Below are 25,010 nucleotides of genomic sequence, written 5' to 3' on the forward strand. Positions count from 1 at the left end.
CTTACAGTTCTGTGGGTTCAACGTCTGACACAGGTCTCCCTGGGCTGAAGTCAAGGTGTCGCATGGCTGTGCTCCCTTTTTGGAACCAGCGGAGGAAAATCCTTTTCCTTGCTTTTTCCAGCGTCTAGGGTCCTCTTTTTCCAGCTTCAAAACGACCAGCATCGGCCAAGCCCCTCCCAGACTGGCGTCTCTCTCTGCGGCCTCCTTCCACGTTTATAAACCTTTATAATTACATTGGGCCCACCTGGGTAATCCAGGCTGATTGCCCTGCGTCAAGGTCAGCTGATTAGTAGATTAGCACCATAATTCCACCTGTAATCCTAATTTCTCTTTACCATGTACTATAACCTATTCTTACGGGTTACAGAGATGAGGACATGGACATCTTTTGGAGGCCATTATTCTGCCTAACGCAGAGGGCAGACAGCTGCCCTTTTCTTTTTTTTAAATTGACGTAGAGTTGATTTACAATGTTGTGTTAATTTCAGGTGTACAGCAAATGACTCAGTTATACATATATGTATATGTATTTTTTATTCAGATTCTTTTCCATTATAGGTTATTACAAGAAATTGACTATAGTTCCCTGTGCTATACAGTAGGTCATTGTTGTTTACCTATTTTATATATAGTAGTTTGTATGCGTTAATCCTAAACTCCTGATTTATCCCTCCCTCTCCTCCCTTTTCCCTGTGGTAGCCATAAGTTTGTTTTCTGTGTCTGAGTCTATTTCTAAACAGGTTCCTTTTAAGGTTGTGCTCTTGTAGTTACACTCAACACTCTCACCAACATCCTGTTGGTCAGAATTTAGTCCCGTGGTCATACTCAACTGCAAGGGAGGTTGAGAAATACAGTCTAAGTAGGCAACCGTGTGCCTGGTTAAACCATGGAGGAGTTCTATTACCAAAAGAAAGAAGAGGGATATGGAACAGCACTTTCTAGCCTGGGCCCCATCAGGCTCCTTTGCTCTGGCCGGGATCTACTTTCGGTTTCCCTTCACTTCATTTTGCCCCCTTGGGGCTTTGGCTAATTGCACTCACCTACTGCCCCTGAGCCTCCCTTCACCTGGGATTGGGTTCTAATTTAGGAGAAGACATAGAATTGTTTCCTAAATGGACCACACCGGCTACCTCATCAACAGTTGTCCCCTGATATTCATAATTTCTCTAATGATTTTCCTGATCTTCATAGTGAACTCAGAGATGAGTTGCACATGTTTCTAGCTGGTCTCTGGTAACAGGGTTTCCTCACACTTACTGGCCCACACACCTGCTGTGTGGCCTACCCAGCCCGTGGTCCACCATCTTGCTCTGCCTTCCACATTCAGTGTCTGAGATGCTATCTGCCCACCCCCACTATCGAATCTTCCAGTCTCAGTCCCTACCAGCCTGGTCACTACTCCCTGTCTCCTACCCTCCCCTCAACCCCTGCTCTGAGATGTCAGAATTCAGTCTAACCTTCTCTGTGTTGGATTCATGCCTCCGCAGACCTCCCAGTGCTGGGTAGTTGATGTAGTGTTCACTCAACTCAAATTTAGGAAAGTATTAGAATAATTATAATAGAGGCAAAGGAAATGGATGCATGTTGACGCATGTAAGTATTTATAGGAAGAATTAAAATGTATCTTCTAATCACATTATTTGTTGACTATCATATATAGGTGCTTTACATACTCTAATTCATTTAATTCTTCTTCGTTTTTGACTACTTACATCAAATTATCTCCCTTAGATGGGAGGCACAGCCATGCCTTCTACCAGGAACGTTGATGAAGCATCGTATAGGCAGAATACATGGATCTAAAACCGAGAGTGGAAATATGTGTGAGGCTGCTCACACTTACATCCAAATGACTCACAGGCAAAATTTGACTTCCTGTACCTATGACTTTGGGCTCTTGTCTCTAAGGAAGTCTCTTGTCACTTGACAACACAACGGTTGTTCCACTGACTGGAATACATACCAGTTCCCAGTTTTCCAGGCTTCTCATGCTAAAGGATAAGCAAGACAAAAATGGAGGGGGGAGGTGGGGTAGTCTCGATGTTTAAAGGGAAATAGAGTTGCTGGTGCACAGTGGCTAGAATCCGGACAGGCTACTCTTGCCATGCCCCAGGGGAAAACGTAAGAGCAATCTCCTCCATTTGTGCAGGACCTTCCAAGGCTCAGAATCCTCAGGAAAGAAGGTTTGGGTCTCTCTACCTGGCAAGGAGATGCTTGCTGAAGACAGAATATAAAGATCAGAAAACCCAACTACAGCTTCTCGAGTAGTTACAGAAGCATGCGACCTCAATCTGTGTTTCTCAATATGTGATATTTTATAGGTACTTATATTTTTATTATGAAATAGAAAATATGCTTAACTTTTTAATCTCCTTCCCCACTGCTATTCTGTACTTCCCATATGTTGGTAGTGAATTTTATCATTTCGATTTATGAATTCAGTACATCTAGACAGACTTGTAACAGAGGTAGAAAAGGAACAGAGTTCAGCTGGAGACACCGTCTGAGAGCTGGATGCACTGAGTGAGTGATAGGATCTTGGGTTGGTTCCCCTGAAGACCGGGGATATGCTTTCAGATGGCTGAGTGAATGCAACACTGTGTTTGGTGGCAACATTTGTTTTTGTTTTAGAAGAAAAGATGGAATGAAGAATGTATTATGATATTAGGAAGTCAAAGTAGTGGGCTAGAAAGGAAATTTGTAATTCATTGATGCCTGGAAGCAAAATCCGTCCTACCTTGTAAGAGTCCAAAATAGGGGGAGGTAGCGCTTCCCTGGTGGCGCAGTGGTTGGGAGTCCGCCTGCCAATGCAGGGGACACGGGTTCGTGCCCCGGTCCGGGAAGATCCCACATGCCGCGGAGCAGCTGGGCCCGTGAGCCATGGCCGCTGAGCCTGTCCGTCCGGAGGCTGTGCTCTGCAATGGGAGAAGCCACAACAGTGAGAGGCCCGCGTACCGAGAAAAAAAAAAAAAAAGGTGGGGGGAGGCAAAATTCCCCTCCCACTACCAGAGCCCAAGGGGGCAGACATTCTCTCTTCTCACTCCCTGGCAGCCAGGGCACATGAGCAGGCTCAGCCCACTGGGCACTTCTACTAGGGATGTTGAGTCATGAGAAAGTGACACAAGAGGGACTTCCCTGATGGCTCAGTGGTTAAGAATCTGCCTGCCAATTCAGGGAACATGGGTTCCATCCCTGGCCCGGGAAGATCCCACGTGCCAGAGAGCAACTAAGCCCATGCGCCACAACTACTGAGCCTGAGCTCTGGAGCCTGCAAGCCACAACTACTGAGCCCCCACACCACAGCCCCTGAAGCCCATGCGCCCTAGAAGCCATGCTCCACAACGAGAAGCCACCGCAATAAGCCCACACACTGCAACGAAGTGTAGCTCCCGCTCGCAGCAGCTAGATAAAGCCCGCACAGCAACAGAGACCCAACGCAGCCAATAAATAAATTAATTTTAAAAAAGTGACACAAGAGGCAGAGACGGTTGGAAATTAACAGGATGGTGGAGTGTGTCTATCAGGGCCAGCATGAGCATCTTTACCTGAGTGTCCCTGAGGTGTGATCTTGATTATACGCCCAGATGCATAATTGTCCTTGGTTATATTTTCTCCAGCCATTTCTTCAATTTTATGTGCTTTCAGATATCCTTCTTGTAAATTCCCTTCCTGCTTGATAAACTCTCCTCGGTTTTCAGTGTTTGCAATCAAGAACTCAGACTGCGAAAATATAATATTTAGTTGGTTTTTTATTTTTAGTTATTTGGATTCTTTTCATTTTACCATAATTAGTGCGGCAATGAATTATCCCCAAAGCTCCTCCCCCCAGCCCCCTGTGTTTAAGATTTTTTTCTTAACGTACAGGTTTAACTGACCTTAGGATAGATCTTGCTATACATTGTCAAATTACTTCACAGTGAATAGGAGATACTGTTTTCAGTTAATCTTTGTCTTGGTCACATCTTGAACTGATATAGCAAGTAATAGAAGTTAAGATGATTTATCTGACATTACTGAGGAATAAGATTTTCCACCTATGTATATTTTAAAAAAGATAACCAAAACTTAATATTTTCAACACCAAAGTTTAGAAACCATAATCACTTTTTAGTTGCAGTCTTTCCAAAGTACATCACATATTTCCAACCTCATCAAACTGCATCCCTGGAGGCCCACAGATGTTGAGTTTATCTTTGCCCTTGCACTTGATTCCCCAGGTCACTGTGCTTTCCTCATGACTGGGGAATTTTCGGTCTCTCTGGAACTCAACAGCCTCCCCAGATAGAGGACAGAAACTCTTCCTTCTTTAACCCTTTCCTCACTCTCTGGCTTATTACTTGTAGAGTCTGCCCACTGTAAAGGTAGAACAGTTGAATGTAGCTATTTCAAACAGATCGCCATACTTGCAAAACTAAGTCTATCATTTGTACCAAGTTGAAAGTCAGCATCCTAGTGGGAAAGTTGGAGTGTGCTCCACTCTCTACATTGGAGTAAACAATCATGTTTGTGATAGTCATGTTCTTCAACTCTGGTTCATTCTGTGGGCTGTTCGTTGGTGGAAGTTTCCAAAAGTCCCAGTGCTGGATGCATGGAGGATTACAATCATGTATTTCAAGAGAGACTTCTGGGGTGGTCCTTCCTGTAGAAAAGTTTGATCCTATTCTTCAGAATCACCAGGGAAACTGTGATTTTCCTTAGTAACCTACATCTAAAGAAATTCCATACTTATATGGAATCCTAAAGCTCCTTTGTTGCATTTTTAAATCCATCTGTTCTGAGTCAGCCCTTAATGGAAATGGTTCCAGCTGCTTTTTCTCTTTTATACATCAGTGTTGATGTATATGATTTCTCATTCACAAACGTGAATTGAGACATTCAACTTCCCTTAAAATAATCCCTCTGGGGGCTTCCCTGGTGGCGCAGTGGTTGAGAATCTGCCTGCCAATGCAGAGGACACGGGTTCGAGCCCTGGTCTGGGAAGAGCCCACATGCCGCGGAGCAATTAGCCCCGTGAACCACAATTACTGAGCCTGCGCGTCTGGAGCCTGTGCTCCGCAACAAGAGAGGCCACGATAGTGAGAGGCCTGCGCACCGCAATGAAGAGCGGCCCCCACTTGCCACAACTAGAGAAAGCCCTCGCACAGAAATGAAGACCCAACACAGCCATAAATAAATAAATAATTAATTAAAAAAAAAAATCCTAAGAGCCCCTTCTAATTGTAGTCCTGAAACAAGCCTGCAGAACTGTGTGGCTGGGGGGAGGGGCAGCCCTTTTAAAAAAAATAATAATAATAATCCCTCTGAAGCAGAGTGTACACAGTGTGCTCTATCATACAACATACATGCAAGAAAAGTTAATATAAAATCATAGACCCATTTTGAAATAAAACAATATGATCTTTTATACTAAACAATAGCAACATGATTGCTAGTCTTTTAAAAATGAGCAGTAGATCTTACAGCAAAAATGCCTGCAGACAAACTATGAAAAGTAGCTCAATATTTATCTTCTTGTATATTGTTCTAGTGCCATTTGGGAAAAACAGAATCCTTTGGTTGAGAGAATGAATATGTAGGAGAGTGGGTGTAAAAATGAGTTATAACTGTATGCATTTTATTCAGAATAGAGTAAGAGCTTTACAGACAAAACAAATCCAGATAGAAACTACAGAACAGTCTAGTATATCCTATCCATATTTATGCCATCCTAGTATTAGAAATATTGATTTATTTAAATTTGTTTAAATTTATTTTTATTTTATTGTGGTAAGAACACTTAATGAGATTTACACTCAACGCTTAAGTGTACATTATCATTGACTATATGTATAACATATGGCAGATCTCTAGAACTTACTCATCTTGCTTAACTGAAACTTTACTCCCATTGATTAGAACTCCCCACTCCCCCCACCCCAGCTGCTCGCAACTTATTTAACACTTAGGTTCACTGGACTGAAATGAGTTTGAATACATACTTATTTGAAGATTTGTACTTGTTACATGTACATATGTCTATATCTATTGGATGCCATATTTAGGCTATGAAAGGAAAGGAAAGCAAAAGGAAAGGTTTCCGAAACCAGAGATGATCCCTTTACTACTCCCTTTCTATTCCATATAAAGCGGCATTGCCTTGGCCAAGCTTCACTCCCCAGCTACACTGGGCAAGGAGAGGGCTCGGGGATGGAGGCAGAAGAGGCTGACCATTTGTGCATCCCAACTTCAGCACTGCACCTCAGGTTTGCTCATGAGAAGCCAGAAACGAAGGCACAGGTGATTTTGCACTTTAACTCCGCCTACTGTAGCAGGTAGCATATTTATTTTCTTGCTTGATAATTTCATTTTTAATGGCAATGACTTGATCTTCCAACTATTTCAGCTGATCAGCTTTTTCTTGTCTACTTAGATTCAAAGCTTGGATCTTTGTTTCTAAATTTTAAAGAAAAAAATGGAGTAAATGTTTAATTAGGTCCCATTTGTTTATTTTTATTTTCATACTCTAGGAGGTGGATCAAAAAAGATCCTGCTGCGATTTATGTCAGAGAGTGTTCTGCCTATGTTTTCCTCTAAGAGTTTTACAGTATTCGGTCTTACATTTAGATCTTTAATCCATTTTGAGTTTATTTTTGTATATGTTGTTAGAGAATATTCTAATTTCATTCTTTTACATGTAGCTGTCCAGTTTTCCCAGCACCACTTATTGAAGAGACTGTCTTTTCTCCACTGTATATTCTTGCCTCCTTTGCCACAGATTAGGTGACCATAGGTGCGTGGGTTTATCTCTGGAGTTTCTATCCTGTTCCACTGATCTATATTTCTGGTTTTGTACCAGTACCATATTGTTTTGATTACTGTAGCTTTATAGTATAGTCTGAAGTCAGGGAGCCTGATTCCTCCAGCTCCATTTCTCTTTCTCAAGACTGCTTTGGCTATTCGGGGTCGTCTGTGTTTCCACACAAATTAAAAATAGAGCTACCATATGATCCAGCAATCCCACTCCCAGGCATATATCCAGAGGAAACCATAATTTGAAAAGATACATGTACCCCAATATTCATTGCAGCACTATTTACAATAGCCAGGACATGGAAGCAACCTAAATGTCAATTGACATCCATCGAATGGATAAAGAAGATGTGGTACATATACACAATGGAGTATTATTCAGCCATAAAAAGAACAAAATAATGCCGTTTGCAGCAACGTGGATGGACCTAGAGATTGTCATGCTGAGTCAAGTAAGTCAGAGAAAGACAAATAACATACGACATTGCTTATATGTGGAACTAAAAAATGGTACAAATGAACTTATTTACAAAACAGAAATAGAGTCACAGATGTAGAAAACAAACTTACGGTTACCAAGGGGGTAAGGGGAGGAGGGATACACTGGGAGATTGGGATGGCCATACACACACTACTAGGTAAAAAATAGGTAACTAATAAGGACCTACTGTATAGCACAGGAAACTCTACTCAATACTCTGTAATGACTTACAAGGGAAAAGAATCTACAAAAGAATGGATATATGTGTATGTGTAACTGACTCACTTTGCTGTACAGCAGAAACTAACACAACACTGTAAATCAACTGTACTCCAATAAAAATTAATTAAAAAAAGAAAGTGGAGTAAATGGTATCTATTTGATAGATTCCTCCTGGATACCTATGTTATACCAAACACAGGGATTTATGTGTCAATTAAGGACATATTTAGTTTTCTGTTTTGATTCAATGGATACAGCACTTATTTTCAGCAGATTTCTCAAGGTTTTCACCTAAATCAGCAGACAAATTGATATTTTTGTCTAAAGCTAGTTAGAATTCATTGGAAATGAAAAGACAGATGACAAGCCTTGATTGGATTTGGTGAAGTGCTGTATTTTCAAAGGTTTGTTCTTCCCATATTCACTTTTTTTAAAAACATCTTTATTGGAGTATATTTGCTTTACAATGGTGTGTTAGTTTCTGCTTTATAACAAAGTGAATCAGTTATACATATACATATGTTCCCATATCTCTTTCCTCTTGCATCTCCCTCCCTCCCACCCTCCCTATCCCACCCCTCTAGGTGGTCACAAAGCACCGAGCTGATCTCCCTGTGCTATGCGGCTGCTTCCCACTAGCTATCTATTTTACATTTGGTAGGGTATATATGTCCATGCCACTCTCTCACTTTGTCCCAGCTTACCCTTCCCCCTCCCCATATCCTCAAGTCCATTCTCTAGTGGGTCTGTGTCTTTATTCCTGTCTTGCCCCTAGGTTCTTCATGACTTTTTTTCCCCCTTAGATTCCATATATATGTGTTAGCATACGGTATTTGTTTTTCTCTTTCTGACTGACTTCACTCTGTAGGACAGACTCTAGGTCCATCCACCTCACTACAAATATCTCAATTTCATTTCCTTTTATGGCTGAGTAATATTCCATGTATATATGTGCCACATCTTCTTTATCCATTCATCCGATGATGGACACTTAGGTTGCTTCCATGTCCTGGCTATTGTAAATAGAGCTGCAATGAACATTTTGGTGCATGACTCTTTTTGAATTATGGTTTTCTCAAGGTATATGCCCAGTAGTGGGATTGCTGAGTCGTATGGTAGTTCTATTTTTTGTTTTTTAAGGAACCTCCATACTGTTCTCCATAGTGGCTGTATCAATTTACATTCCCACCAACAGTGCAAGAGGGTTCCCTTTTCTCCACACCCTCTCTGGCAGTTATTGTTTCTTGATTTTTTGATGATGGCCATTCTGACTGGTGTGAGATGATACCTCATTGTAGTTTTGATTTGCATTTCTCTAATGATTAATGATGTTGAGCATTCTTTCATGTGTTTGTTGGCAGTATGTATATCTTCTGTGGAGAAATGTCTATTTAGGTCTTCTGCCCATTTTTGGATTGGATTGTTTTTTAGTTATTGAGCTGCATGAGCTGCTTATAAATTTTGGAGATTAATCCTTTGTCAGTTGCTTCATTTGCAAATATTTTCTCCCATTCTGAGGGTTGTCTTTTGGTCTTGTTTATGGTTTCCTTTGCTGTGCAAAAGCTTTTAAGTTTCATTAGGTCCCATGTGTTTATTTTTGTCTTTATTTCCATTTCTCTAGGAGGTGGGTCAAAAAGGATCTTGCTGTGATTTATGTCATAGAGTGTTCTGCCTATGTTTTCCTCTAAGAGTTTGATAGTGTCTGGCCTTACATTTAGATCTTTAATCCATTTTGAGTTTATTTTTGAGTATGGTGTTAGGGAGTGTTCTAATTTCATACTTTTACATGTAGCTGTCCAGTTTTCCCAGCACCACTTATTGAAGAGGCTGTCTTTTCTCCACTGTATATTCTTGCCTCCTTTATCAAAGACAAGGCGACCATATGTGCATGGGTTTATCTCTGGGCTTTCTATCCTGTAAGTGTCCATCACTTTAGGGCTTCCCAATCTTTCAGGAAATAGACTGAAGACATTTTTTAAAAAGACATGTTCATTTCTTCATTCTTCTCTGCTGATATGGAAGTCCCTGAACAGTAAAAGCAAAGTGATGCTTTTCACTCTTATCCATCCATGCATCCATCTATGAATCCATCCACGCATGTATCCATGATTCCATCCATGCATAAATCCATGTGTCCATCAATGCATGCATGCATCCATCCACTCACTTATCCATTCTTCATCCAACAAATACCTGAGAATTATAGTAAACCCTAACCAGGAGCCCACATAGTAGCGGATGGAAGAGGCACAGAGAGCTATAGTTAACAGTGTGAAGTGGCCTTTAGAAAAGAAACTGACCTTAGGTTGAAGTGGAACTTCTAAAGGAAGGAAGGTAAATGTTCCACTTCACTTGGTCATATCACACCTGGATACTCAGTTGGCTTGGCGTAACTGTCAAACTAGCATGTAGCATGTGTTTAGAGGAACAAGCTAGATTGCTGGAGAAATATGAAATTGCCTTGTGAACAAAAGCTGAATTAACTTTTATGTTTACGTTTCATACAGAGAAAGAAGATTCAGGGCATGTGCTATAGCTATTTTCAAGTATTTGTGGCCAGAAAAGCAGAGTAAATGTGTTTTTGGTCATCCTGAGGACACAGAATGAAACCAGCAGGTGAAAGCTCCATGAAGGAAGATTTTTGTCTTAATATAGAGAACTTTCTAGTAGTCACAGCAGTTCAAAGACTAAGGAGCTGCTCTGGAAGGTGGTGAGCATTCTATCGCCAGAAACTTTCAAATACGGGCCATTTGGGATTGAACAGGGGAGTCAGCATTGGAAGCGTATTTGTACTAAAAGAAAAATAGATCCTTGGGTTTCTACCAAGGAAGTTAACAAGATCGTGCTGGGTACTTTTCATTTGCCCCACCAGATCCCTGACCCATCCTGCTCTGTGTCCTGGAAAGAAAGACAGCCTCCACAGATGACATCACCTGGCTCCCTTGACCTCTGGCTTTCGCTCACACTTGGCCACTGGCCAGTTCTGAGGAGTGATCAGAGGGTGGGAAGAGCGAGTGGAATGCACCCTTGGTGAGCAGCAGGGTTCTGGCAGTCCTGTTGTCTCTCAAGTCCAGCTCCTACAGGGTGGCCTCCTCCCTTCTGTCCTGGTGCTCACAGCACTGCTTCCCAGCACGCACACTCCTCCTTCCCATGGCTCATTCAGGTCCAGGGATGCTAACGGCTTCTCTGCTGGTCACCCAGGACCTCCACACCCTTGGTTGATTCCCTTAATTCCTGTGTTTTGTTTTGTTTTTTTCCTAGTTCCTTCCACCAAGCAATAAGAGTCTATTTACCCTCTCTCCCCAAACCAGGTCCAGCTTTGCAAGTTGTTTTGACCAATCGAAAGTAGAAGAAATGATGTTGCTGGACCTCAAGCAAGAGCCTCACACATTCTGCCCATTCTTACGGAACCCTGTGACCACCAGGCTGTAAAGCAGCCTGTAATGAAAGACCCTGTGGAGAGAGACCCAGCATCTCAGCCAAGCCTGGGCCCTGGCAGACCTGCCAGCTGACCCATCAGACAATGCAGCTGCTTAAGTAACAGCCCAGGAGAGACCTGCACCACCCGGACAACCCACACACACACAGTGCACGCTTGTTGTTCTAAGCCATTACACTGGGGGAACAGTTTGTGATGCAGTAAATAGATAACTGAGACAACTCCGCTTATAAACACACAATCCAGAATTACATCCAAGTGTGCTTTTCGTTTCTTGCTGGGATGCTGACTGACACAAAGCTCTGCGGAAGGACCCTGGCTGCAGACTGGGGCCCACTCCCCACTCTCTCCGCTTTGACCTCATCTAGTCAAGTCAGGGCTCCTTTCTGGAATCCCACGGGCATCTCTTCCTAACCGATGGGAAGAGAGCACAGACCTTGTGGTTCAGCCTCTTCTCAAGTGGCAGAGTTGGGATGATGGCCAAACCACTGTCTTGGTTTCCTATCTTGTTGAGTTGTGAAAACAGCCTTACAGTGAGAAGAAAAAAAAAGTAGTAGAACACATTACTTTTGACCTGAGAAGTCGCCTGACTCAAACTTCTCTTCCAACCTAACTTTAAGAACTGTGAAAGTTTTAGTCTATGGGGAAAAGTGGAAACAATGTAGACCCTGACATAAAATATAAGACAGAAAAGGTCTTCCCGGTGTTTTTGTTCTCACAGGAAGGACCAAGGTCTGGGAATAATAGAAACTGATTTTTCATGGTATCGCCTATGGAGTGAAAGGTAAAAACAACATTTGTCTTTTTGAATCTTTCCTAGTATTTCCTCTTTAAAAGTATTAAGAAAATACTGAAAGTGAAAAAAACTCACTACTTTTTACAACAATTCTGTAAATGTAAGAAGTAGTGTTTTCCTCCTCACCCTCCCTGCCCCCAGAGATATCTAATGGTAACACTTTGGTATATATTTTTCCTGACTTTGGCCCACACTAATGTTGCATTTCCATTTTTTTCATTTCATAACAATGATATAAATAGTTGTAGGGCCAACGACTTATTTTATAATAAAGTAGCATTTGTAAGTGAGAGTTGGTTTTTTTTTTGTTTTTTTTTTGGCCCCGTCCTGCGGCATGTGGGATCTTAGTTCCCCTACCAGGGATCAAACCTGTGCCCTCTGCATTGGGAGCACAGAGTCTTAACCACTGGACTGCCAGGGAAGTCCCTGGGTTATTTTAGTATTTTGAGAGTTACTTATATTTGAAATTAATATGGTTAATTTTAAAGTTGTGGGAGACAATAAATACAACCAGAAGTAAAACTAGACCACTTATCATTCGATATTTCTGGGTGATTTAGAGGTGGTTCAGGACATGATGATTGCCCAGAACAATCATGAATATCAGCCGTGGAAAAAACACTCTGATTACCTTTCTGATTGTATGTGTTCTATGTTTGCTACACATTTTGTGCATCAAAATTTCCATTTTTTTTCAGAGTATGTTTCCTTCTGGATTGCTACCTACAGACCCATGATAAATGACTTAGCACCCTAGAGTCTAGATCATAACTCCAAAAAAGTAACTTGCAGGAGAGGAGAAAATGAGCACCACAGCTTAGGACAGGGTTTCCCAACCTCGGCGCTATTAATACTTTGGGCAGAATAATTGTTCATTATCAGGGGGATGTCCTGTGCATTACAGGACATTTAGCAACATCCCTGGCCTCCGTCCACTAGAATGTTAGTTGCACCACTTAGTTGTGACAAGCAGAAATGTATTCAGACGTTTTTATCCCCAGGGGAGGGGATAAAATCACCCCTGGTTGAAAAGTACCAAGTTAGGACAAGGGCATTTCAAAGTGACCATAGGCAATCTCAGTGTGTTCCAATTAATGCAGACAGAGCTCATTAATACTTGTTGACATAAAATCAGGCACGAGGCATATTCCGTTACAGTCACAAACCCAGCTCCTACTTCCCTCTCCTCGGTGGACTCAGAAGTGGTTAAACTGTGTCAATGATAAATTGAAATTGGTATATGTTCTACCAGAAAGGTGGAGTATTATGATGTTATTGTCAAACTGGGGGAGTGGGTAAAAGGATAGAGAGAACTATGACACGGTCCAGGAATCCCGGATTTGTGTACATATCTGAGAAAACCACATCTGTATCTCAAAGAGATATCTGTACTCCTGTGTTCACTGCAGCACTATTCACAATAGCCAAGATATGGAAACAACCTGAGCGTCTGTCCATGGATGACTGGATAAGGAAAATGTGAGAGGCATATATACACACATCAGATACATACACATATATGCATAAATATAATTCATCATTATAAACAAGGAAATCCTGTCATTTGCAACAACATGAACGAACCTAGAGGACATTACGCTAAATGAAAATAAGCCAGACAGAGAAAGACAAATCTGTATGATATCACTTATATATGGAATCTAAAAAAAAAAAAGTTGAACTCATAGAATGAGTAGAATGGTGGCTGCCAGGGGTTGGGGGATGGGGACATGGGGGGAGATGTTGGCCAAAGAGTACAAACTTCCAGTTATAAGATGAATGGGTTCTGGGGATCAATCAGATTGTATTGTATATGTGGGTAGATGTGAAGCATTCTCACCACATACACACAAAAAGTAAACATGTGAGGTGGTGGACGTGTTAACTGTGGTAGTCATTTCACAATGTACACGTCCATCAAATCATCACGGGGTACACTTTAAATACATACAATTCTATGTGTCAATTATACCTCAATAAAGCTGGGAACATCTAAAGAATAGATACCTGTTTATTCTTCTTATCTTGTCCTCTGTATCTGCGGCCAGTTTGACTGTTGCATCTCTTAGCTGGTTCACTTTCCCTAAGGTCTCCTTCGTCAGTCCTGGCGCGCTTGTCTTAGGCTGAAGAATAGCATGTTGACATTGTAGCTCAGCAAGCTCCTGTAACAAAGCAACACTCCCATCATCAGAAAATATTTATAAAGCATGCACACGTGCGTGATGTTTGCCTGATAATGTTCATGAAAGGGATAAGTGGCAACCATCATCCAGTTAGGGATGCTTGAGTCACTCTGATATTTCCGACAGGGCTTTTATTTGCATGGCTTGGGTCTTTATTTTCAGGTTGAAAAAATGCTCAGCTTTAGCTAGTCACAAATAAAATGTTTCTGTTACAAAATATCAAGCATTTTTTCATGTTAAGGCGACGACCTGTCCTGAACTATGTTAAGGTCAGAGATAACAGGGGACAGAACTGAGCCAGTTCTGCCCCTGACAAACGTTCGGTTCAGGTGGGTCCAACAGCTGCAAGTGCAAGGTGAAGGTCAGAGAGAGTGGGGAAGGTTCAGAAGCAGCAAGGACACAGTATTTGGTTGGCACAAAGGTGAAGGGGGAATGAGGAAGGCAGGGAGGCAGGAGGGTATGAAGGCCTCCTCGCATTTAGAAGGGAAATCTTCAGGGTCAGCCTGAGTGGCTGACAACCTGGAACGTTACATAGATGAATAACCTTCAGGCCAAGGAATGAGGGTGGGCAGGAATCACCTTTCTCAACCTCTGTTCCATAGAAAACACCCTCAACTCCCGAGTCAGTGGAAAATGTACCCATCACACTAGGAATGAAGAGCAAGAGAATACACCAATTACAAGAACACGTCAACCTCTTTCTTTTGCTTAAGCTGCTGTATTAATGTGACCAACCAAAGATTTCCTGCTAAGAAAATGAGGTGACAGCTTCTTTCAGCAACCGAAATGAACAGGCCATTTTCCACAACTGTTTCATGAACTCACTCTGATTTTTGTAACTTGATCTATTCTCTTTGGCAGATGACTTTCACTTCTTTGTTTTGTGATTTAGTTAGAGTAAAGGGATCAATCAGATTGTATTGTATAGGTGGGCAGATCTGAATACATACAGTATAGACCCATGACATAAACTGTGAATGGTTGGAAGTTTAGGAAAAATTTGACTAAGATGTCACTAGTAATACGGGATGAGTAGATGGGGCTAAACACTCTAACATAATCTGGCCAAAAACCTGTCTTCTTTGGAGACAGCATTCCATTTACAGAAGCATCTCCACGCCCAGTGGGGTCCCTACAAATATGCACTGCTGAGCATGGACCAGCACTAAAGGAAATGCTGACAAATGGCACAAAAATCTGGGGTGAAGGGATTATCCTTCAAAGAAGCACTGTTGTCTGCTCTTAGGGGCAGGGGTAGGACCAATGACCTCCTCAAGGCCCCCAGCCTGGCGCCGGGCCGATTCAGCCTGAGCTCCCACATGGACGGCCTCGTCTCGATTCCTTTGCAACTTGGTCTGCAGCCAGGCAAGTCCACCCTCCAGCGCTGACTGTTGCTTTGCTAAGTCCAGCTCATTCTCAGTCTCCCGGGCCTGATTTTCAGCCTGTTGTTGATTGAAAGACCAGAAAGGAGAAAGTCTCTTTATGTAACAAACAAGAAAATACATGATGTAATGAGCCCTCTGAAAACAAGCTAGGTGTAAAGGGAAAGGAAATCATTCCTTTGCTTTTCCTGTTCCTTACAAAAATGTTATAAAAAAATATTTCAGGGGCTTCCCTGGTGGCGCAGTGGTTGAGAGTCTGCCTGCCGATGCAGGGGACATGGGTTCGTGCCCCGGTCCGGGAGGATCCCACATGCCGCGGAGCGGCTGGGCCCGTGAGCCATGGCCGCTGAGCCTGCACATCCGGAGCCTGTGCTCCGCAATGGGAGAGGCCACAGCAGTGAGAGGCCCACGTACCGCAAAAAAAAAAAAAAAAAAAAAAAATTTCAGACAGACAAGAGGTTCCAGGAGATGTGGCACGTATCTGTGTACCCACCAGCTGGCTTAAGAATAAGTATTGCCAGTGAGCCAAGACCCTGGGTGTACCACCATCATCACCCCCTCCCCCCCAAAGGTCACTGCTACTCTGAATCTAATATTTCTCATTCCATATACTTCTACATGCTTTTAACTCTATCTTATTTGGTATTTCTAACAATATACAGTATTTTCTACTTTTAAACTTTATGCAAATACATCATCCTGTGTATTTCTGCAGCTTGAATTTTTAAATTCAAAATTATTCTGGTACAGGTCACCTAAGTTAATCTGCATAACTTTTTTTTTATTCTTTATTTTTTTAATTCTTTATTCACTTTTACCAATTTAAAGTGTTCCATTGTTTGAATATACAAAAATTTATTTTTCTATTTTCCGATGGATGCAGGTGGCTTCTAATTTTTTTCTCCCTTATAAACAATAATGAACACCTTATACTTGTTTCTTATTTCGGCGACCATACTTGTCACATCTAGAAGTCTGACAGGTCATTTGTTATCTCTTGTCTCTTGTTCTTTGGTCAAACTTTCATGCCTTCTTTGATTTTTCTTAAGCGTCATAAACATTCTTATTTTGTTCTGGATATCCAATAATGGTAATATCCAAAGTCTCCTGCATTCTGACTCTGTTTACTGTTACTGATGGACTCTCGCTTAAGGCAATTTGTTTCTTTATTGTGTGTTTTAAGGGAATCCTTTGAGGCTTGGTTTTAAGGTACATTCCTTTGGAAAGGATTTCTTATTGCCTCTGTCAGGCATCTGAGGGCCCTGACAACCCAGGACCACTTTAAATGACATTTTTAGCTTGGTTTGCCAGGGCCACCCAGGTCGTGTGAATTCTGGCCCCATCTCACCTGAGAGCCAGCTTGTTAATCATTCTTAGTGAAGGCTCTCCCCCTCCATGCACAGGCTAATATCTTTACTCCCTCTTCCTCTCTCTGAAATAGTTTAACATTTCCTTGAGGGTTTGCCTTTTGGGGTCTCCTCTCTATGCAGGGGTCTCATCCCCTCCTTGCATGGGCTTCATTTTCTATTACTCATGGCAGCCAGGGAAACCGACAGCTTTAATACGCCAGGGATTGACAGCTGCCCTCTGCCTGCCATCAGGTTCATGCTTGATTATCTGTCTGGATCATGTTTTCCGGTCATTATTGGCCTTTGAAGATTTCCTCCATTTTTTACCAATTCAGCTATTCATTTAAAAAATTGTTAAAATATCTAACATTTTCAGGTTTTTTTCTACTAGATGGCTCCTTGATATATTGGTCCACGATGCTGTTAGAAATCGAAGCCCCTTCCTAGACCCTCGGGCATAGGTGGGAGTTTTTCTAGAGCAGGAATCTTGAAGCTTTTTCTGTAAAGGGCCTGCTAGTAAATATTTTACACTTTGTGGTCCATAAAATCTCTGTTGCAACTATTCAACTCTGTGCCACTGTAGTGCAAAAGCATCCATAGACAATATGTGGCTGAATTCCAATAAAACGGTGTGACTTTGGATGCAACAGTTGGTGGGTCCCTGTGGCCCTTGGGCTGTATTTTGCCAACCCCTGTTCTAGAGTAGATGCCTAGAAGGGGAAAACATGGAGACCGTCTTTATTTTTTCCTCCTGTATATATGCAACCTCTTCATATCTAAGCTTTTTATTTCCAGGTGCATAACTTCCTGTGCTGGTGCTTTCTGCTTTTCTTTTCAGGATGCATGTACTTAGATATCTAAGACTCCGAGGAAGAACAGAGACTGAGAAGCTTGCAATCTGCTGGGAAGAGGATGTGCTGGAGAGAGATACGTCACAGACTCTCAGTCTAGGTGCTGTTCTGTCCTCCAGCTGCCAGGCTTCCTCTTCTGGATCCATCCCCTGGGTTAAACCGTGGCTTTATTCCTGCCAATCAGTGGATGGAACCCTTTCTTTCAGGTAAGATAGTCTTTCAGTCTTAGGATACGCTGATGAGATTTCATGCATATTTTGTTATAAAAATCTGGCAACAATTAACTTAATTTCTTTAGTTGGTGAGCTTTCAGAAGTCTGTTACTTTCCCTGGTATCAGAAGGGATAAATACTGGCCTCACATCTACCATTAATTAGCTGTGAGACATTAGGTAAGTGACTTAACCTCCATGAGTCATAGCTTCTTCATCTACAAGCTGATGGTAACACCTGCTTTGTCCCCCAGGCTTGGTCAACAATGAGATGAAATAATGCCGGGATAACTCTGTAGAACGTTAATTAAATGCATAATACTATCATAATCTTATTTATCATCATAATAATTCCATCAGACAGGTAAGATGAGATATAAAAACTGTGCTGTCTTCACACTCAAAGTCTATTTCAGGTTAGTTTCAAGGAAGATAGAGAAATATCTGCAGTGCGTTCTTTTTTATTTTGTTATCTGGGCAGATAACTTAGCCAAGCTGTGTGATGGTAGAATTTGCCCGTACTTGAGTGATTTGAACTTGTTGCAACTTATTCAACATTTTGTCGAGGTTTAAGAGAACATTTGCTGCTTTTCTAAGATATTAACATATCAAATTAGATAGACAATTATTCATTTATTTCACCTTGAGAGTTCATTTGACTCAACAAAAACTTTACTGAATTATTCATAAAGTTAATTGAAATCACTCTTAAGCAAGGCAAAGTGCTGAAGTCTTCCTTTTGAGACATAGGTACATTTAGATGCCAGTAAAAGCACATACATATGCATGCAAAGATACAGATTTTGCCAGATATGGAAATCAAGGATACAGGTCTCGTTTCTTCTTAACTTGTCATAAGCAGAGAGGTTTGGGGGATAAAACTGCCAAGCTTGGAACAAAAGAAAACTATCTTCGGCCAATTCCAGTTCTCTGATTTCTCAAACTTAAGTAACGCTCTTGAAATCCTGATTGGAGTAGGGGGCGGGGTAGTCAAGAGGCTCCAGAGGGAGCAAAAGAGAACGAAAGGCCCTGCGTTTTCAGGCTGTGTTTATTCAGGTTTATTTAAGCTTCGCTGACATTCCAGCTGCCCAGGGGCCCAGTCAGAGGTTACCATCACAAGCTTTCCAGGTGATAGTCTATTTTTACAGAAGTGAGCACACCTCAAGTCAACATTCACCAGATACTTAGATCTGTGGGCTCAGAAGCACCTTTTCAAGAAGGTACAAAATCAGGGAAATAGATCTTAGCAGAGGCACCATTAGAAATGCTTGTGTGAGAGCAAAAATAGCTAAATGGCGAAACAACCCCTTCCCCATCCAACCCAGCCTCTCCTTCCAGTGATAATCTTTCTCTCCGTTGAACAGAAAAAAACCCAAAACACACAACTTTTTTTTTTTTAAGAGCAGTTTAAGTTCACAGCACGATTGAGAGGAAGGTACAGGGATTTCCCACATACTCCCTGCCCTCACACATGCATAACCTGCCCAATTAGCAACATCCTGCACCAGAGGGTCCATTTGTTACAAATGATGAACCTATACTGACACATCGTAAACACCCAAAGTCCACAGTTTACATTAGGGCTCACTCTTGGGTCTGGACAAACGTATAATGACATGTATTTATCATTATAGTATCAAACTGAGTATTTCCACTGTCCTAAAATTCCTGTGCTTGCCTATTCATGCCTCCCCTCAACCCCTGCAACCACTGATCTTTTTTTACTGTCTCCATAGTTTTGCTTTTTCCAGAATGTCCTATAGTTGGAATCATACAGTATATTGCTCTCCCTTTCTATACTTTTTTTTCTCTACAATTACAGTGAGGGTTCTGGAGGCTTTTCTTCTCATAAGTCCCCCCTCCCCCATATCTTTTTACTGAATTAATTTTTTCTTTAGATTTTCAATGTACTGCTCATTATAGTACATTTAGAAAGTACCCCAATAAAAGAGGAAAGAAGAAAAAAATATCAGGGAGGGAAATTTTACCAGTTATCCTACCACCTGTTAAGATATTGGCACATTCTAGCATTTTTGTCCTACCAGTTTTTTTCTTTTCATGATTGAGATCCTCTTCCACGTATAATCTGTTATCTTCTTTTTACAAGCATTAACATTACACTGTAAGAATCTCTGCATGTTACTAAAAATCCATCGTCAGCATCATTTTTAATTGCTGCATGATTGTGCCCAGTTGCTTAATCTTCCTAGTTTGAAATATTAAAACCAGAAGGGGCTGGGCTTTCAGTGGAGTCTGATGCACTTCATTTGTAGAGGTGGATGATGAGACAGTGAAGGCAGCTCAGGTCTCAACTCTGCTTCTGGGGGTCCAAAAATGGTGATGGGTGTTGATGATGGTACCATCATCCACTGACCCTATGACCTGGACTCACAGCACCCCATGATCATAAAAACATCAAGGTGGCTTTTCCTCTTTGCTTGGCTAAGTCGACAAGGGCAAAAGGAAGCAAGAGTTAGTTGTCTTTGTGTACCGTATGTATCATTCTACTCCTGTATTACTCCTGGGGCACTAGCGTTCATTTCTTCTCTGTCTCACCGTCATATTTTTAATGTGATATACTTTTTTTAATCTAGATTTTCAAAGTACTGATGCTGTAGTAAATACAGAAAGAAACAAAAATAGGTATGCAAGACGTAGAGAATGGACTTGAGGACACGGGGAGGGGGAAGGGTAAGCTGGGATGAAGTGAGAGAGTGGCATGGACATGTATACACTACCAAATGTAAAATAGCTAGTTAGTGGGAAGCAGCCGCATAACACAGGGAGATCAGCTCGGTGCTTTGTGACCACCTAGAGGGGTGGGAGGGAGACACAAGAGGGAGGAGGTATGGGGATATATATATATATGTATAGCTGATTCACTTTGTAATACAGCAGAAACTAACACACCATTGTAAAGCAATGATACTCCAATAAAGATTTTTAAAAAAATAAATAGGTATGCAAGAAAGGAAGAATACACAGTCTCAGCACTTGTTAAGATATTGGCATATAATTAATACATGGCATTTATTGGTGTGTATTGGTATACGGAGGTAACAGACATTGGAAGGGCATTCAGAGACTAAGGAAAATGGGAAACAAGCATTTCTGTACAATGCCTCCCAGTTTCCCAGCTTTCTGGGGCACCTCCACAGACAGCTTAGCCCTCATTTTGGGCAATGAACTATCAGAGGGTAATTTCATTTGAACGTTATAGCTCCTTAGGCAAATATTTTTCAGATGGCCTTTTGGCAGATGGCCTGTTAGAGAAGGAGGAGAATATTAATACTGTACTTACTCAGGTGCTTTTGTCTTCACCAAAATCTTTCGGGCTCCATCTGCTGCTTTATTTAGCCTGTTCTCCTCTGTCCTGTAGTCCTCACAGAGTTGCATAAGTTTCCGTATTTTGTCAAATTCATGGGTCAGATTTTGCGATGTTACTGGTAGGTGGATGTCAGTACACGATTTGCAACCCTCTCTATGTCCTCTGGAGGCACGTTATCCTCTTAAATAAGAAGATGGATTTTAGGTAATTGTGTCTCCTTATCATTCTACCTTGTAAATATCACCACAACGAATTCTAAGTTAATTTGCATTTGATTATGTGTCCCCTAGAATACAGGGATTATTGTATATGTCTCACAGATGCTTCTTCATCCTCAATTTTCCCTTCTCTCTGAAAGAAGTGCTGCTCATGTAAAGCTGAATTCATTCAATGCTTGTTGGGAAAATGAAAAATGACAGATTTGGGATACTGCGTGTTCTACAAAATGTCCTCACAAGAATTGCTTATGATAAGTACAGATTCAAAAGCCATTAAAATGTTTAGATGTCATTAAGATTCAAACACAATGGCCAACTATTATATATAGGATGGATAAACAACAAGGTCCTACTGTATAGCACAGGGAACTATCTTCAATACCCTGTGATAAACCATAATGGAAAAGAATATAAAAAAGAATGTACATATGTATAACTGAATCACTTTGCTATACAGCAGAAATTAACAACATTATAAATCAACTACACTTCAATTTAAAAAAAGAGATTCAAATACCATGAATGAGACAATGGGGAAGCACTGGGTTTGGACTCAACAAAACTCCACTCTAATCCATGACATTAAAAAGGCTCACAATTTTTGCTCACCAGCATAATTGGGTAATTATAACTGATGCTACTTCTCAAGGGCCTATTTTGAGAAGGGGATGCAACAAAACAGAGTAATTTACAGTACGATTAACGTATTATAAAGAAACTTTTAGGGAACTCCCTGGTGGTCCAGTGGTTGGCACTCTGTGCTTCCACGGCAGGGGTCATGGGTTCAATCTCTGATTGGGGAACTAGGAGCCCGCGTGCCGCCAAGTGCAGCCTGGGGTGGGGGAAAAAAAAGAAACCTTTAAATACATCTATGTCCTGCTTTTCAGAAGAATAAAATTGGCCCCCTTTGAGAACTAAAGTACGTAAGATGGACTCTCGGTATGTGGGGTAATAGCTCTTTGTCTCTCTCTGGCTCCTTATCGAGGCACAGATGCTGAGTGCCACGGGGGAAGTTAGAGATGAATCAGACACAGATCTGATCCCCAAGGGGTTCACCACCAAGTGGGGAATTATAAGTCATTTTAGATGATTACTGATCCCTTAAGAACAGAAGTGATAAACATAACCCCAAATGATGTGGGGCTCAGAGGCAGGAGAAAAAAGTTCAGGAAGAACTTCAAGACTGCATTTAAACCCGGTCTTGGAGGCCCGCACAGATTACATTTGTGGAGACGTGCAGTGAGAAGAGGGGTAAGGGCATTCTCCGCCGAGGCCAAAGCTCAGGGTGGAACAGGTAACAGTGCATGGATCACTCCTGGCTGGCCAGTGGGGGGCGGGGGGGGGTCTAAAAAAGTAACTAAAAAAGCAAAAAAGTGTCTAAAAAAGTTAAAAAAAAAAAAAAAAGGAGTGGAAGTTCAGGAAGGCTGGGAGCAGATCACACATGCCCCTAAATGTGAGGCTAAGGAAACTGGACTTCATTCAAGAGACAATGCGGGGACTTCCCTGGTGGTCCAGTGGTTAAGACTGCGCTCCCAATGCAAGAGGCCGGGGTTCGATCCCTGATCAGGAAATTAGATCCCTCATGCGTGCCGCAACTAAAACCCGGCACAGCTAAATAAATAAGTAAATAAATACTAAAAAAAAAAAAAAAGACAGTGGGAGCCCTGGATAGCTTTTAGTATTTGAGTGACATGACCCTAGTGTACATCTTTGTACTCATTTTTGCCTTAGCTACTCTTGTTTAATATAAAAGGGATATTTAACTTCCTTTTTTTTTTGGCCACACCCTGTGACTTGTGGGATCTTAGTTCCCCGACCAGGGATTGAACCCAGGCCCTGGCAGTGAAAGCTCAGAGTCCTAACCACTGGACCGCCAGGGAAGTCCCAAAAGGAATATTTTACTTCCTATAATGTTTTTGAAAAAAATGTGACGAGAATTTTTCATGAATAAATTAAAACTGTATTTTAAACAAAATCATGGAGTTGGCTCTTCCTAGAAACAGTAACTTTTGTTTAAAAAAAAAAAAGTTCATGGGCTTTCCTGGTGGCGCAGTGGTTGAGAGTCCGCCTGCCGATGCAGGGGACACGGGTTCGTGCCCCGGTCCGGGAAGATCCCACATGCCGCAGAGCGGCTGGGCCCGTGAGCCATGGCTGCTGAGCCTGCGCGTCCGGAGCCTGTGCTCTGCAATGGGAGAGGCCCGCATACCGCAAAAAAAAAAAAAAAAAAAAAAAAAAAGTTCTAATAAAAAATGAGTTGAATTTAACCCTGTATTCAGTCATGAAACATTTCTTGGCATTTATTATGAGATTAAAAATTCATATTCAAGTGATTATAAATTCACTTTCAGGAGAAGTGACACATAACTCTGTTAATAAGGAATTCAGACTGTAAGGAAAATATTAAGATGGTAAAAGAAGAGCTGAATAGTGCGGCCACCATAAATGTAATGATCATTTTATTTGGGCTTTAGAGCCAAGAAAAACAAAGAACTGGGTGGGCGAAGGGCACTGCTTCCTGGTGAGCAAGAGTCTTGGACCCTGACCAGGAAAGTTCCTTTTATGGAATAGGATTTTTCTTGATGCCTAGTCTAATTTTTATTGTAATAATCTGAGCACAGTTTTTTTTTTTTCCTAATTCCTTAGGCTTAGAGTGACATTTTTATTAGAAACTTATTTAGTAGCAATGAGAACTAGGACTCGTATAGGAGTAGGCTCTGTGACCGTTGCTGGAACTGAGAACGCTGTGGCAGTTCTGATTTCGTTTTAGTTTTGGTGTCTGAATTGACCTGTATCTGCAGAAGGAGCTACCGTGCTCCTCACACAGTTCCTGGATCTGTGTCTAGTTAATATCAGTCCGTCTCGCTCGCTCACTGAAAACTTGCTTTTGAACAAACAAAATGTCCAGTTGACTGATCCTAAACCCGATCATTTTTACTGACTATTTTGGTCATTTTTACTGATCATTTTTACTCCCTATTTTTTTCTTATTTTGAAAATCAGGACTAAAGCTGCTAACACAATTTCTAGAAACAGTGAGATGGAAAGAACACTTGGCCACAGGGGTCTCTCATAAATAAACAGATTTAATAAAGTGATTGCAAAGATTGTAACCGACATCCCAACTGTCTATTAATTCATGTGGAGAGTATTAAATTATTGAATTTGGAAGATGGCTATAGGAAAGAAAGCCTCCTCAGATCAATTCCATGTAGTGTTGTACCCAAATGACGTTATTTACCAAGAGCGAGATTTCCCGTCAATTTCCAGCTGTACTATTTGATTTTTATCTTTAACTAATAGTTCTCTGGAGTTTAAAACAAACCTCTCTGAAAATAAGGCACAATGAGGGACATTAAGTTCATAATTATAATAATAATTCATAATAATAACGAATCCAATAGTTCCTCCTTTGGTCAGTCACAGAAAGCCAACATGAGTCTTGGAAAATAGTCAATAATAGTTATCTAAAATAAGCAATATTTTAGATGCCACCTCACTACAGCATTTGATATACTAACCAACAGCTGGCATACCTTGATCTCACACACTCTGTCAGCAGAGAAAGTTGTGGAATCTGACAGTCTTCATGTTAGATTTTCCTTGTTTAAAAAAAAATAACTTTAAACACCAAGTTCACTTCTTTGGAATTCTAACTAAATTCTAGGATTTATTACTAAACTAATCTTATACAGAGAGCCATATTTTTTTGATACAGAGTTAATATTTTGGAATTGTTTCCATGAAGAAATTTAAAATCAAGG

General features: G+C 41.3%; 1 protein-coding gene across 1 annotated transcript in view; it reads right to left on the minus strand.

Annotated features, from left to right (window-relative positions):
• Positions 1–6,289: 6,289 nt before the first annotated feature.
• LAMB4 (laminin subunit beta 4) overlaps positions 6,290–25,010 on the minus strand; it is a gene marked incomplete at both ends in the record, with an annotated part of 124,618 nt that continues 105,897 nt past the window's right edge. Inside the window, 8 exon segments of the mRNA XM_082632987.1 lie at positions 6,290–6,373; positions 6,377–6,437; positions 13,735–13,889; positions 15,179–15,352; positions 18,148–18,189; positions 18,193–18,295; positions 21,005–21,164; positions 21,167–21,211. Coding sequence (XP_082489113.1) covers positions 6,290–6,373; positions 6,377–6,437; positions 13,735–13,889; positions 15,179–15,352; positions 18,148–18,189; positions 18,193–18,295; positions 21,005–21,164; positions 21,167–21,211 — 824 coding nt within the window.

The sequence above is a fragment of the Mesoplodon mirus genome, assembly GCF_964341445.2.
Source record: "Mesoplodon mirus genome assembly, chromosome: 9".
Taxonomy (NCBI): domain Eukaryota; kingdom Metazoa; phylum Chordata; class Mammalia; order Artiodactyla; family Ziphiidae; genus Mesoplodon; species Mesoplodon mirus.